Genomic DNA, 13,218 nt, shown 5'->3' with positions numbered 1-13,218 from the left:
ACGTTTTGTTGGAAAGCAGTTAGCAGCACTGATTATAGAAATGTCAATTGGTAATACATCCTACTCTATGGTACCTCCCTCCCTACACATAATATTCCTAATATTCGCGATACCTATTGATTTGATTCGTTTTGTTAAATTATTACAAAAATATTAAACTTAGATTTTAAACCAAAACAATTTTATGGAATTGAGCTGGTATTATAATAAATACCGAGCCTTATTCGTGTTTGTAGTTATTAGTGTTAATAGTTAGTTCATAGAGTTCGGAACAAACAATAATGAATTTGGAGACCAATAGATTGAACACCTTTACAAACTGGCCTGCTTCAGCGCCTGTGGATTCTATAAGATTAGCGAAAGCGGGTTTTTTCTACACAGGCCAGGGTACTGAGGTGGAGTGTTTTAGTTGTGGAGGTAAAATATCGGAGTGGAATTACGGCGATCAGGTTATGTGGCGACATAGAACATTGGATGCCACTTGTGCGTTCGTCATGAACCCGACGCTTTCTGGTAATGTTCCCCTAGTGTTAGGCCGTGAGTGTACCGTGCAATCTGGACAGAGGGCCACAACTGATGTGCAACAGGAGTCAGATACTCAGGATTATGGTTTCAATGAAGAGGATGATATGTACAAGAGCGACGCCCTGCGGTTATTGTCTTTCGTCAATTGGGATGTGAGTAAATTTATATAGCAACAAACTTACTTTATTAATTAAGCTGTTTAATTGGTAAATTCTAGCTAACAAACAGGGTTTAAATTCTACTTAACAGTACTGCGAAATTTCATATTTGCCTATTCCCTTCTCTGCAATGATCAAATTAAATATAAAGATTCTATTTTATGTAGAAATAATATTCAAGAAGTTAGAAACTATAGTACACAACAGGTTGAGATGGCAATTAGGATATGAGGTGGGAATACCCCAATTGCCTCTACGATCTGTCGCTGAATATATTGTCAAGAATCTTAAAAATTAATATTATTATCATTCAAGAGTTGGTCATAACTCATAACTATTTTCACAAACTTATAACTGAAGCTACAAAGGTTCCAAAAGCACCCTGGTTAGAGAATAAGTCTGCAATAATTGCCTCCAGGGTTTTCTATTTTGTACCATCATCTTACAATGTCAAGCTGAAATATATGAGCATACTTAGACTTTGCTCAGACTTAAGATACTACTAAAATGAGACAGAATCGTTGACATTTTAAATAAAACTTAAGTCTGACCAAAGTCAAAGTACACTATGGATCTCAGCCTTAGTTTCCTAACACTTGACCTTTAGCATAAAGTAAACAACTTACTATATTATTTGACCTTACATGCAACACTAATTCTATTAGAAGACCTTGTTAATGTTCACAAGTTTGAATTGGTGATGGTTACAAAATAATTATAATGCTCCTTGTTCTATGATTTTAGCTATGAATTTATAGCTAAGTGCTGTTCAAACAAATCTTAATATATAAAAGGAAAACCTGACTGACTGATTGACTGACTGACTGATCTAGCAACACACAGCTCAAACTACTAGATAGATCAGGCTAAAATTAAGCGTGCAGATAGCTATTATGTTGTAGACATCCGCTAAGAAGAGATTTTTGAAAATTTGACCCCTAACTTGCAAACAAACAAACAAACTTGCATTTATAATATGGGATGTGAAATTTAGGATGTTTGTTAAATTGTTGTTGGAATGTAAATAGCCTGAATTAATACAGGCTACTTTTTGTGCCGGAAAATCAAAGAGCTTGGCTGGATTTTTAAGACTTATATCCACACAAAATTGCTGGCAAGTTATGAATAAACTTAATCTTATGCCACATCATCACTTTTCATCAGGTGTGATAGTGGTCAAGCGCTTGCCTATAATGAATTAAAAAAAATTAAAAGAATAAAAAATACTTATTTCTTATACAGGATAATTCGGTCTCTCGCCAAGAGCTAGTAAGCGCAGGGTTTTATCATGCTGGTGGAGGAAGACTTCGCTGTGCATGGTGTGGAGGGGAGCTTGCACCTTTCAGGAGCTTGGGATCTCTCGGCCCCCCACTAGAAGTACATAGAATGTAAGTGAACCTGTTAAAAAGCTGTTGCCGTTACCTTACTCGGTGAAACCTATAAAACTGCTAGCTTAGCATACTTTGACTGTTACAAGGTGGTGACTTGTGACCTATATTTCCGTTTCCTAAAATTTTGATATTTCAGCAGTTTTTATTATTAATTCTATCAAAGAAATTATATCTAATCGTGTTTTTACTTCATGGTGAATTTAGAAGTCTAAAAAGCACTAAAAAACAACATAGTTTTTTAATTTAATTAACATAGTTTTCAAATAATGTGCTTCTAAAATTGAGTAAATATGCCTTAAAATTATAAGTCACAGGCAACAATACTGAGAATTTATTTGACATCCTTTAGATTAATCTGCAATAACTACTCTAAATTGTAGGTATAGGTGTGATTCCCCCAAGAATGATTCATAAACTAAATTACACAAACTGTGTTGAACTAGTTATGTGATAGTTAAAATTATATCTTCAATATTGCTATCTATTTAACTCACATGCTTGTAACTTTAAAAAAAAAACATGTGAGTGACCTGATTAATAGTTAATTTTAACCAAAGCGACTCATATTAATTTTCCTCTTATTGTAAAAATTATAAATTATATAGGTTTATTTTAATTTTATGCACCTACAATTTAGAAACCTTGGTTTTTAGGATGCTATTATGGATTATTTATAACAATGTTTGTTACAAAATACTAAAATTCATCTTCTAATAAGTAAGAATATACCTACCTAGTTTATATTTTATCATTGCAGGTACTTCCCCCGCTGCGCGCACGCGGCTAACTTGGAATTGGAGCGGAGAAATAACGAGCTCTCCCCGCCCTCCTCATCACCTTCTTACACGCCTCCATTGCAATCGCCCCCAATTACAGTTAATAAACCCCAATCGTAAGTACTCACACTTACTCGGACATTTAAGGTCCAACGCAACGCTGGGCAAAGATCCCGAAAATTCGGAATTAAAACGAAAATAAAATTATTGTCATCCTTGAGATAAACTTGCGAATTATATGATTCATCAAGATAATTGTATTTTGGTTCCAACATGATAGACAACCTGCCAAAAGAAATTGCTTTTTGGGTTCATAGAAACTTCTATTTCAGAAAAATGACTGTAGAAGTACAAAAAAAACCGGCCAAGTGCGAGTCAGACTCGCGCACCGAGGGTTATCTTACTTTGAAAATTGAAACACATTTTTTTTCTGTGATGTAACCACAAATTCACGGTTTTTGGATTTATTCCTTTACTTGTGCTGTAAGAGCTACCTACCTGCCAAATTTCATAATTCTAGTTCATCGGGAAGTACCCTATAGGTTTTCTTGACACGACCAACAGATAGAGAGACAGACAGATAACAAAGTGATCCTATAAGGGTTCTGTTTTTCCTTTTGTGAAGTATGGAGCTCTAAAAAAGACAACTTGCAGTTATCCGGTTTTTGTTAGGTCGGGTGCGGAACACAACGCGCGGGTAGTGGAAGCGGGAGGGGAGTGGCGGTCTCTGGGAGTGGTGGGGGGAGGCGCGAGGCATCCCTCCCGAGCCGCGCTCGCTGCGAGGCTGGCGACGTTCGAGCGCTGGCCGGCGGACCGCGCGCAAGCTCCTAGAACTTTAGCCGACGCTGGTTTCTTTTATACGGGTATAGATGATCAGGTAATTGACTAAAAGCTACTACGCAAAACTAACTGTAAATGCTGGATGAAAGGAGGTGCTGTTTTTACTTTAGCAGACTTGGGTGGGTGGGTTTGCTAAACAGCGAAGCGAGTCCGCAATGATCACGCTGCCGCGCATTACAAAGTCTCGCGGGACTGCCTAGGTTTTGTAGACGCAGCTATCTTCTTCGTGATAATACGCTTGGTAGAACGGCCGTGGTCATCACGAAGTGGCGTTTTTGGAGCAGTTATGCGCCTCACGAGCATTCGCCATTGCTCCCTGCCGGCGATAGTCTGGTACACTCGTGCACCACACCGCTCACAGCAGACTTAATTTTGTAGGTCCATCGCGTAGGCGATGCTAACCCGTTCTTACAGGCTGCGTAAGAGTTGCGTAAGCGTAGACGTAACGTGTACCATTGCGTTGTAATGTATGGAACTGTATGAAACATGGCACACAGCTTGCGTAAAGCGTGGACGTATGCGTAACCCCGTGTGTTAGGGGTTTACGCGCGTCACTATTCACGTGTCACGTGTACGCAATTGGTGTGAATCGGCCTTTAAACGTTAGAGTAGTTATGTTTTGGAAGTGGCCAGTAATAAAAGTGGTAATATGATCAGGTGCGATGTTTCTACTGCGACGGCGGCCTGGGCAAGTGGGAGGCGGGCGACGCGCCGTGGTCGGAGCACGCGCACTGGTTCCCGCACTGCGGCTACGTGCTGCTCGTCAAGGGGCAGGAGTTCGTGGACTCATGCCGCAACCGCACCTCCGTGCAACGCACGGTATGTTGAGATACGCAAATGTACGCATTACCAGGTGAAATGGTTCTACTGCAACCATCGTTCGCAAAATTGCTCCTCTTACCCCTAAAGTGCACTGAATGAAACATGAAATACTTATAAAACATTTTGTATTTTCAGTTCTCAGCTGACAGGGGTCTCAGTTCAAGAACCCGAAATCCAGGTGTGAATTTCCCAATAACCGAGAGTCAGGTAAATATTTTCGCACAATCTATAAATTCAGTCAGATAGACAGACACATCGACTTTTTTTTTAAATTTAGATTTTTCTTTTTCGTTATCCATATTATTTTATCCATATCATATCCATATATTGGTTTCAGCGTCAGGTTGTAAAAGTGGTATAGATGTTCTATTTCACGATGACCACTCAGCCTTGGTTGTAGTAGTGCGTATACCGATAAGCGATAACGCATTTGTGTGCGTAACGTCGTTCCGGTTGTAACTGAGCGCCACGCACACTATAATAATGCGTACGTGTGCACTCACACAAACAGCCAAACAGCCTTCGTGAAATAGTAGAACATCTGTAGTACTATAGAGGATACATAATAATTCCAGGTAGAGGAATGTATGGAGAGCAATGCAGCACTAGCGGCGTTAGGCGCGGGCCTGGACGTTGCTCGAGTCCGTCGCGCCATCGTCAGACGGTTGCGAGCTACAGGTTTGACTTTACAGAAATACCTATTTCATTCATGGATTACTTTATAACTAAAGGGAGTTCTAGGTTCAACTTGTAATAGTTTTTTTTAAAGTGTTTTACCTACACTCGAAGGAAATTCCAAATAAATATTTAAATACATATTATAAAAAATTGCGAAACCGGCAGGATTTGACCACGGTCCCTTCACTGCTGATGACTAAAAATCTTCGATGAAAAGTAATCTATATTCATGGAGACATATATTCCTTGGAGAATCGAAGACTTCCCACAAAATTTTTAAAAACCTAATTTCACGCGGATTAAATCGCGGGCATGATCCAGGTTTAAAATAAATTCAGATTGTAAATAACGGGTAAAATGCGAGTCGGTCTCGCACGCGAAGGGCCACATCTTACAAGAAATAACACTAAATTTTTTTTTTTGTGATGTAACCACATATTCACGGTTTTAGGGTTTTTCTTTACTTGTGCTATAAAACATTCATCATTATTATCATGATCAACCCATCGCCAGCTCCATTACAGAGCACAGGTCTCCTCTTAGAATGGGAAGGCGTTTGGCCGAGTCTACCCCTATAAGAAATTGCTACTTGCCAAATTTCACGTTTCTAGGTCAACGCGAAGTTCCTTAATAGGTTTTGACTCCCTTGACGACGTCAGACAGACTGACAACGAAGTGATCCTATAAGGGTTTCTTATTTTTCTCTGGAGATATTGGACCCTAAAAACTTTTATCATCCACGGAAATGGTTGTTTATGCACACAGATAGAAATAGTTTATTAATATTCTAGGTCTCCCATTCAGTTCGTCGGAAGCTCTCATCGACGCAGTCCTGGATGAGCAGCTGAACGAAGAGGCGTGGTCCGTGTCGCCGCACAGCCAGCGCCTCGCCAGGGACATCCTAGCGGAGACGCTGCGAGACTTTGCCCCACGCTCTGGGTAAGTGACTATTGAAATATTCTACGTCTCCCAATACTGAATGGAGAGTATGGATAGAGTAGAGAGAGAAAATGTTTCGTCAATGCAAACTCACAGTTCAAACATTTTAAACGTTACCGTTAAAAATATACTTCTTATTTCATACAGATTAATCCCCGCGTCAAACATAGAAGAAGAGAGATCTGATAGCCAAACGTCACAAACGGACAGCCCAATTCGAACGCCAACACCCAGCAGTGTACCACAAACTACACACAGGCCCAACCAACCACAAAACAGCGGCAGCCAACTCGCGACCGACCAGACCAACGACGTTACCGACAACAATCCTGAACCAGATGGCGGTCCTGTCATAAACAAGAATAATATTACCTTAGAAGAGGAAAACAGGCAGCTGAAAGAAGCAAGATTATGCAAAGTGTGCATGGATAACGAAGTAAGTCAATTATGATAAATCTTCCTGTAAAGTTACCTAAGCGATTTGCTGCCTCTTGAATATTCTTTCTTCATGTATTTGTACATTTTCTTGTCTCTCTTCTTTGCTTTTTGATATAGTATAAGTAATTAATTTTTATTGCACTTATGCTAGTTTTTTACTAAAAAAAATTACTTTAACAAAAAGTGATATTGAAATAAACATATCCACGTGATATTGATTCGTTACTTTGTCGTTCAGGTGAGCGTGGTTTTCCTGCCGTGCGGTCACCTGGTATCGTGCGCGGGGTGCGGCGCGGCGCTGGGTGCGTGTCCGCTGTGCCGCGCGCCCGTCAAAGCGCTCGTGCGCGCCTACCTCGCCTGACCGGCCGTCTCGCCGACACTGCAGGTGAGCCTGAAGCAGTCTTCGCTTCAAATAAGCTGTACTATGTTCTTTTAAGCTGTATTTTCATATATCATCATAATACATACTTGCAATGTTACGCGTTGCCCAGACAATGGAGGTACGTTTCGTCCATTCGTCTTTTTACTGTTTGTGATTACAGTCCACATCCGAAACTTCTATTATTAAGATTATATTGAAATCATTACGAACTTATTATAATGTTATTATTATAATAAAGTTAATGAAATGTTATTCTCTTTACTTTTCAGAGTTGTATGTTTGCAATGCAAGCCTCGCGTGGAATTGATTCAATGCCGCCCAACGCAGCGTAACACAATGTCCAGCGAAGTGTACTAGTTAATTCATTATCTTAGTAAATACGCTATATCTAATTAAGGGTCTGATTTATTGAAAGACGATAAGTATATTATGCAATATTTTTGTTCTATTAAATAATACTTTAAACAAAAGTAATGAGTGATATTTTGAAAATCGTTAATACACTCCTAACTGTTACATCCCTAATACATATTTTTATTCGTTTTCGATGTAGTGGCCAATTACAAATATATTTTATTGTAAACTCTCGAATTATGGAAAATCGTTGAATTTTGCAACATAAACTAGGAATTATCAAGACCTAATTTTAAAAGTCCGAATTGTTCTTATATGATCGTTATATTTCGAACTTTTACCAGCATCCACTTGGTATATTCCTCAGAGGCAAAAATTTGTGGAGAGAGAAAAGTTTTTTAATTTATTTATTCATATTATGAACAAACAAATACATTTTAGTTTATATCTCGCCAAACTACACAGCGGTTTGTCAAACTGTTAGTGTCTTAGTTTTCACTACAAACATCGTCAACATTTATCACAGGTAGAACACACTCCTTGAAAACTTTCGTCCTAAGCTTTGAGACATTGACGAATTTGAACTCTGACATTATAATTTTGGAAAACACAAAACCCATAGTTTTCGGGACGTGAATATCCGTACTAGGGGTGTAACTCGGGCACTAAACACTAATCGCTTTGCTTCGTAGTTTCGCTTGGGCAAATAGGAACTCGTCATTTGTTTAAGAATACAATACAGCATTTAAAAAATAAGTAATTTAATAATCCAATAAGTAAATAAATCTTTCTGATGTTTTTCTGTAAACTAAATTTAGAGTATCTCCATCTTTTTCTTTTAATTAATAAACTTAAAAACTAAAAGTGCTACAACAGGCTGACGATAATTTCCATATATATTTAAGATATTCCATAAATTCCATATTCAAAACTTTTTAAAATTTATAAAAATATGAAAAAATATTTTTATAGATGTAATTGAGTCTAATAATAATTGAGAAGTATTTATTTTCTCTTTTATTAATTCACATTTCACATTGCTCACTTGCCTAAGAAACATTTTTGCAACTTTATTGCTGTACAAAAGTACAGTACCTACTAGTGATTTTATTAAATTACTTATTATTAAAACCTAATGTTTAGAAGTTTTGTCAAACAAACTATAAGAATATTAGGTATTATCAAATTAAAAAAAAAATACGTTTTTGCGTATCTTTGTTAGATAGAGCTATTGTCCAAACAATAATTATGTATTATATTCGTTTTATATAACAGCTCTGTTAATACCTACTTACTTAATAATAATAAATAATAATTTATTAGATTAACGTTTATTTATTAATAGGTATTGTTGACTTATATTAAAAAATATTAAAAACAATAAATTTATCTTTTAAAAAATATTATGTTAGCTATTTTTAATCAAATAAACGAATTCGATAATTTTGTTATAAGACGGCCTCCCTGGAGCAGTGGTAAGCACTGTGGTCTTGTTATAGGAGGTCCCGGGTTCAATTTCCGGCAGGGGTATGGAATTTTATAATTTCTAAATTTCTGGTATGGTCTGGCTCTGGTGGGAGGGTTCGGCCGTGGCTAGTTACCACCCTACAGGCAAAGCCATACCGCCTAGCAATTTAGCGTCCCGGTGCGATGCCGTGTAATCAAAGGGGTATGGGTTTAATGAAAACTGTCACCCCGTCCAGGTTAGCCCGCTTAGACTGCATCATCACTTACCACAAGGTGAGACTGCAGTCAGGGCTAACTTGGTTCTGAATAAAAAAAAAGCATGTTTATATTAATTCTATGTCGCCCAAAATTATAATCTATTTTAGTGTTTGTTTATTTCACAAAAATAATTTGAAGAAACTACTGTTTTAAACTTTCTAGATTAACTAGTGAATAGTGACAGATAATAATGCAAAAAAATGATATAACACCAAATACGAGATAACTTGACGCAAAGTGCAATACTATCACTATAATATCATGATACACTATTTTATCTGGCTTGTACTCGTAGGTATCGGGAGTACCTAGGTATTTGGAACTATTATATTTGTGACGTTGCATTTCATAACGAACCAAGTCCACTTTTACCGGCATATAAGGTTTTTTTATTTTTTGAAAGATCTATTAAATTTATACATTTCGTGTTTTACCAAAGTGACTCAAGTCCAGCGATTTTCAATCAAAATTAGTCTTAAAAGTAGTAGATTTTTCCAAAACGAACCAAGTCCACGTGCTTTGTAACATCAAAACAAACCAAATCCATTTTGACCAATCACAGCATGATATGATTCTAAGATGGTCGTCAGTTGCTCCCGGAGTGTTGTCTAGTGATCTATGTGTCTCTCATAAATTTTGTTTTTAACATCAATTTTTTGATAAAAGCTATGGAAGGAATACCAATAGTGCCTCCAGAAAAGTCTAGCAAAAGACTGATTCCAAAATCTAAGCAGAAACGTGAGAAATTTAAGGAAAAACTGTAAGTGTTTGTTATAGTGAATAGCTGTTCATAGGTTGGTTTGTGCCGGTCGTCCAGGGCCGCATTCATAGTTGAATATTACAATGTAATATCTTGTATACACACATTTTGGTTCTAATTTTTTAATTTTTAGCGCACTTATTCTTAAACATTAATTTATGACATTTAGCAATGGTTACATTTATGTTGTAAACTAGTAACGCTATTTTCTGGAATAAAAATGATCTATGTGTTAGTTCTGGGCAATGGGCAATAAGCTATATCTATTCCAAACAGCCAAATTGAAGTTTCACATTTATAATTTAATAGGGTTAATTCATTTTTTGACTATAAACTTTAAAACTATATTTTTTTATAAAAAGTTACAAAAGTGTACAAAGCTTGTTATTTAGCCTGAATCCGTCCCATTAATCTGCGATTAAACAAAATGCACTAAGTCCCGATGTTAATTTCAGCAGACTAAACTAAGTCCAATAGACTTGGCTCTTTTTGATATTCAATATCTAAGTCCATTGAAAAAATGAGAATTTTGTTCTAATTAATCGAGTTTACGTAATAACATTATAAGGATAACATAATCCAATAACATAAATAGATGTTAATACCCACTTTTTCCCCAGTATAAAGTAAGTTTTAACTGAATAATTAAAAAAGACACTTCTCTACCAATGATACTTTATGGACATGGTTCATTATGAAATGTAACGTCACATTTATAGTAAATTGTATTCAATATTTATTGTGTAATTACCACAGATAATAGATTAAAATAGACTGTAAACAGGCCGCCGAGAAATAACACCCAATTCCGAAGAGAACTGTGTCAAAAAGTAGCTAGTAATACGTTCTCCGCGCGTTCCACGCTTGCGCTTTGGTAGTTCACATACAACTGATTTCACTGTTGTTTACTCGTAGGCTAAGGGGTCAACATCTATATTTTTAATTTAGTCGGGGGCATCATCTATATTTTTAATTTAGTCTGTGTATTATTGTTCCATGAATTTAAATAATTTAATCCATCATGTTGATCGCTATACACTATTCCTTAGTTAATTAATTGTACAAAAGTAATAAATAATAGAATTAATTATAGGTAATCTAAGATCTGGAGATTTCGAGAATATAGTCAGTGAGTTTTATTGCCTTTTTACAATACTGGTAATTTGTATTTAGGTAGGTAATAATTAAACGCTTGGAGTATCTTTTTATATTCACCACAATTTGCAAAGTTATGTTGCAAAATGCTTCTTTTCAAAGCATATTTTGCACGCTGTATAAAGCCTCCGGTTCACATAGGACCAACGCATTCGACGAGGGCTGACCAACGTGTGACCCTATTTGCAAATTACGCTACGCCTTTGTTTTGTGGCCGCTGGACGAACGACGAATATAATATACGCCCTGAACACATTCGCCGAGCACGTTGGCCCATCGTATACGAGGGGCATAATATTTTAAACTATGGAAAATAGAATACTGTCGTGTTACTATTTTTATGTGTAGTAAAAGCCTGTTATGTGATTTGTAGAAAAGTAATGTTAGAATAGTTTATGGTGATATATACCAGATCAAATAAAAATATACCTACTTATTAATAACTGATACTTGAGTTTCATTCAAACCAAAAACGCACTTCTGGCTTCGTGTTTTACAAATCACTGCGGGTAGCTAAAGTTCGAACAAATAAGACTTTGGAGTCGGGGTGCTCAGATTTCGTTCTGGGCCACATTTGACCCTCATGTCTTAAGCTGCGTACAGACCGGCCCAACGAACGCTCTACGATGGATATTTATCGTTCGCTAGCGTTGGCTTCCGCACGCTCGTTGGAGTTCGTTAATACGTCCAAATACATTTAGTGCTCGAACGAACGTTCGTTGGCACTTGATTCCGGTTCTTTTCTCTTTCATTCGCAATTGAATCGTGGACGACGAAGACATCATTATAATTGCTAGTTTTATATACCAAAACGAGTTAGCAAGAACAAGAAAAAATAAACGTAAGCGAAGATGGTGGTTCTCCATGATCTAAATGGCGAGAAATTTCAAATTGGACGTCTACACGCTACGCACTCTTGCTTCAACTGAGCGTTCGTTCGTTGGCCTTCGGCGACCGTCCAAACAGAGTTCGATCAAATAGCTCGATTTCTTTGATGTTACCGCCACGCTTCGGATCGCCGGCACACGCCAACGAGCGATCGTTGGCATTCGCTAAGCCGTCCAGATTGCAGCAACGAAGGTCAACAAAACCCGTTCGTTGGCGTTCGTTTGGCCGGTCTGTACGCAGCATTACTAGATGACAGACAGACAAACATACTTGTATACAGACGAATATGACGAAACATACTTGTATACAGACGAAACAAACAACACTTGTATACAGACGAATATGTGTACCTGGAGACATTTTTTTATCCCGAATTCAACGCATTTTCTATTGCTGTTTTGGAAATGTATAGGATTCATAGGAAAGTTTCACACATTTTTACTGCTGATTTTAGCACGTTTCCTAGAAATTGTATATAATGACGGATTTCACACATTGCCGGTTCCCTGTACGTACCTATAACGAAAATGAAGTTAATTTTAAATCTATATGATTTACGTTTCTCTCATCATCTCAAAGCTTGCGTCATTTGAATGTTGTTTAGTGTTTATCTCCCGTTTCGTCTTTCAATTGAAGCCGGTGATATCACCACTAGTTTTAGCCTCGTAAACTTGCCGTCTATTTGTGCATACAAACTGCATTTCACGCATAAATATCCTTCATGTCTTTATTAACCAAACTGTTAGGTGTATGTTACTTCGCATGCATTGAAACATTCAGGAGTTCGTACCTCATACGGAAAAACGGAACCCTTATAAGATCACTTTGTTATTGTCTGTCCGTGTATGTCAAGAAAACCTATAGGGTACTTCCCGTTGACTTAGAATCATTTAAGCAGGTGGTAGATCTTATAGTATAGTATAAATCCGAAAACCGTGAATTTGTGGTTACTTACATCACAAAAAAAAAATAATGTTATAGTAAGCAAAGTAAAATGTAGTGAAAAAATTAATTTACTAAATTGCATATAGATGGCGCTGTTGTCATTATCTTGTAGTATTTTTGCACATAAAATATTAAAATATTTTGTACGATGGTACGGAACTCTTCGTGTGTAAGTCCGACTCGTACTTGACCGTGGTTTTTAAATTCCGTACCCGAAGGATGCCTACGAGAATCGGGACCTATGACTACTTCCACTGTCGGTTCACCGTCCGTCCGTTTGTCTGCCAGCGGACTCTCTCGTGAACCGTAGTAGTTAGAAAGTTAATATTTTCACAGAATGTGTTAGTATTTCTATTGCTGCTATAACTACAATTAAAAAAAACCACATAAGCGGAGCGGAGCGAAGATGTGTGCTGAACAAACACATCCGACCATTTCCGCT

The 13,218-nt window shown here is 37.2% G+C and overlaps 1 protein-coding gene across 1 annotated transcript; it reads left to right on the top strand.

Annotated features, from left to right (window-relative positions):
- The first annotated feature begins 69 nt into the window (after positions 1-69).
- LOC123870528 (baculoviral IAP repeat-containing protein 7-B) lies at positions 70-9,355 on the top strand. The gene is made up of 11 exons (XM_045913876.1): positions 70-677; positions 1,926-2,071; positions 2,832-2,966; positions 3,523-3,727; positions 4,348-4,509; positions 4,648-4,719; positions 5,088-5,190; positions 5,982-6,129; positions 6,277-6,565; positions 6,806-6,952; positions 7,219-9,355. Exons 1-10 carry the CDS (start codon positions 282-284, stop codon positions 6,926-6,928), a joined length of 1,779 nt encoding a protein of 592 aa, XP_045769832.1. The 5' UTR covers positions 70-281; the 3' UTR covers positions 6,929-6,952; positions 7,219-9,355.
- The last annotated feature ends 3,863 nt before the right edge of the window (positions 9,356-13,218 follow it).

This window comes from Maniola jurtina, chromosome 12, assembly GCF_905333055.1.
Source record: "Maniola jurtina chromosome 12, ilManJurt1.1, whole genome shotgun sequence".
In the NCBI taxonomy this organism is placed as follows: Eukaryota; Metazoa; Arthropoda; class Insecta; order Lepidoptera; family Nymphalidae; genus Maniola; species Maniola jurtina.
This window is presented reverse-complemented; position numbering and strand designations above follow the sequence as displayed.

Coding starts and splice junctions, on each gene's coding strand:
- LOC123870528 (XM_045913876.1), top strand. CDS start 282: ATGAATTTGGAGACCAATAGATTGAACACCTTTACAAACTGGCCTGCT. Junction 2,072..2,831: donor CCACTAGAAGTACATAGAAT/GTAAGTGAACCT, acceptor TTATCATTGCAG/GTACTTCCCCCGCTGCGCGC. Junction 6,566..6,805: donor AAGTGTGCATGGATAACGAA/GTAAGTCAATTA, acceptor TTTGTCGTTCAG/GTGAGCGTGGTTTTCCTGCC.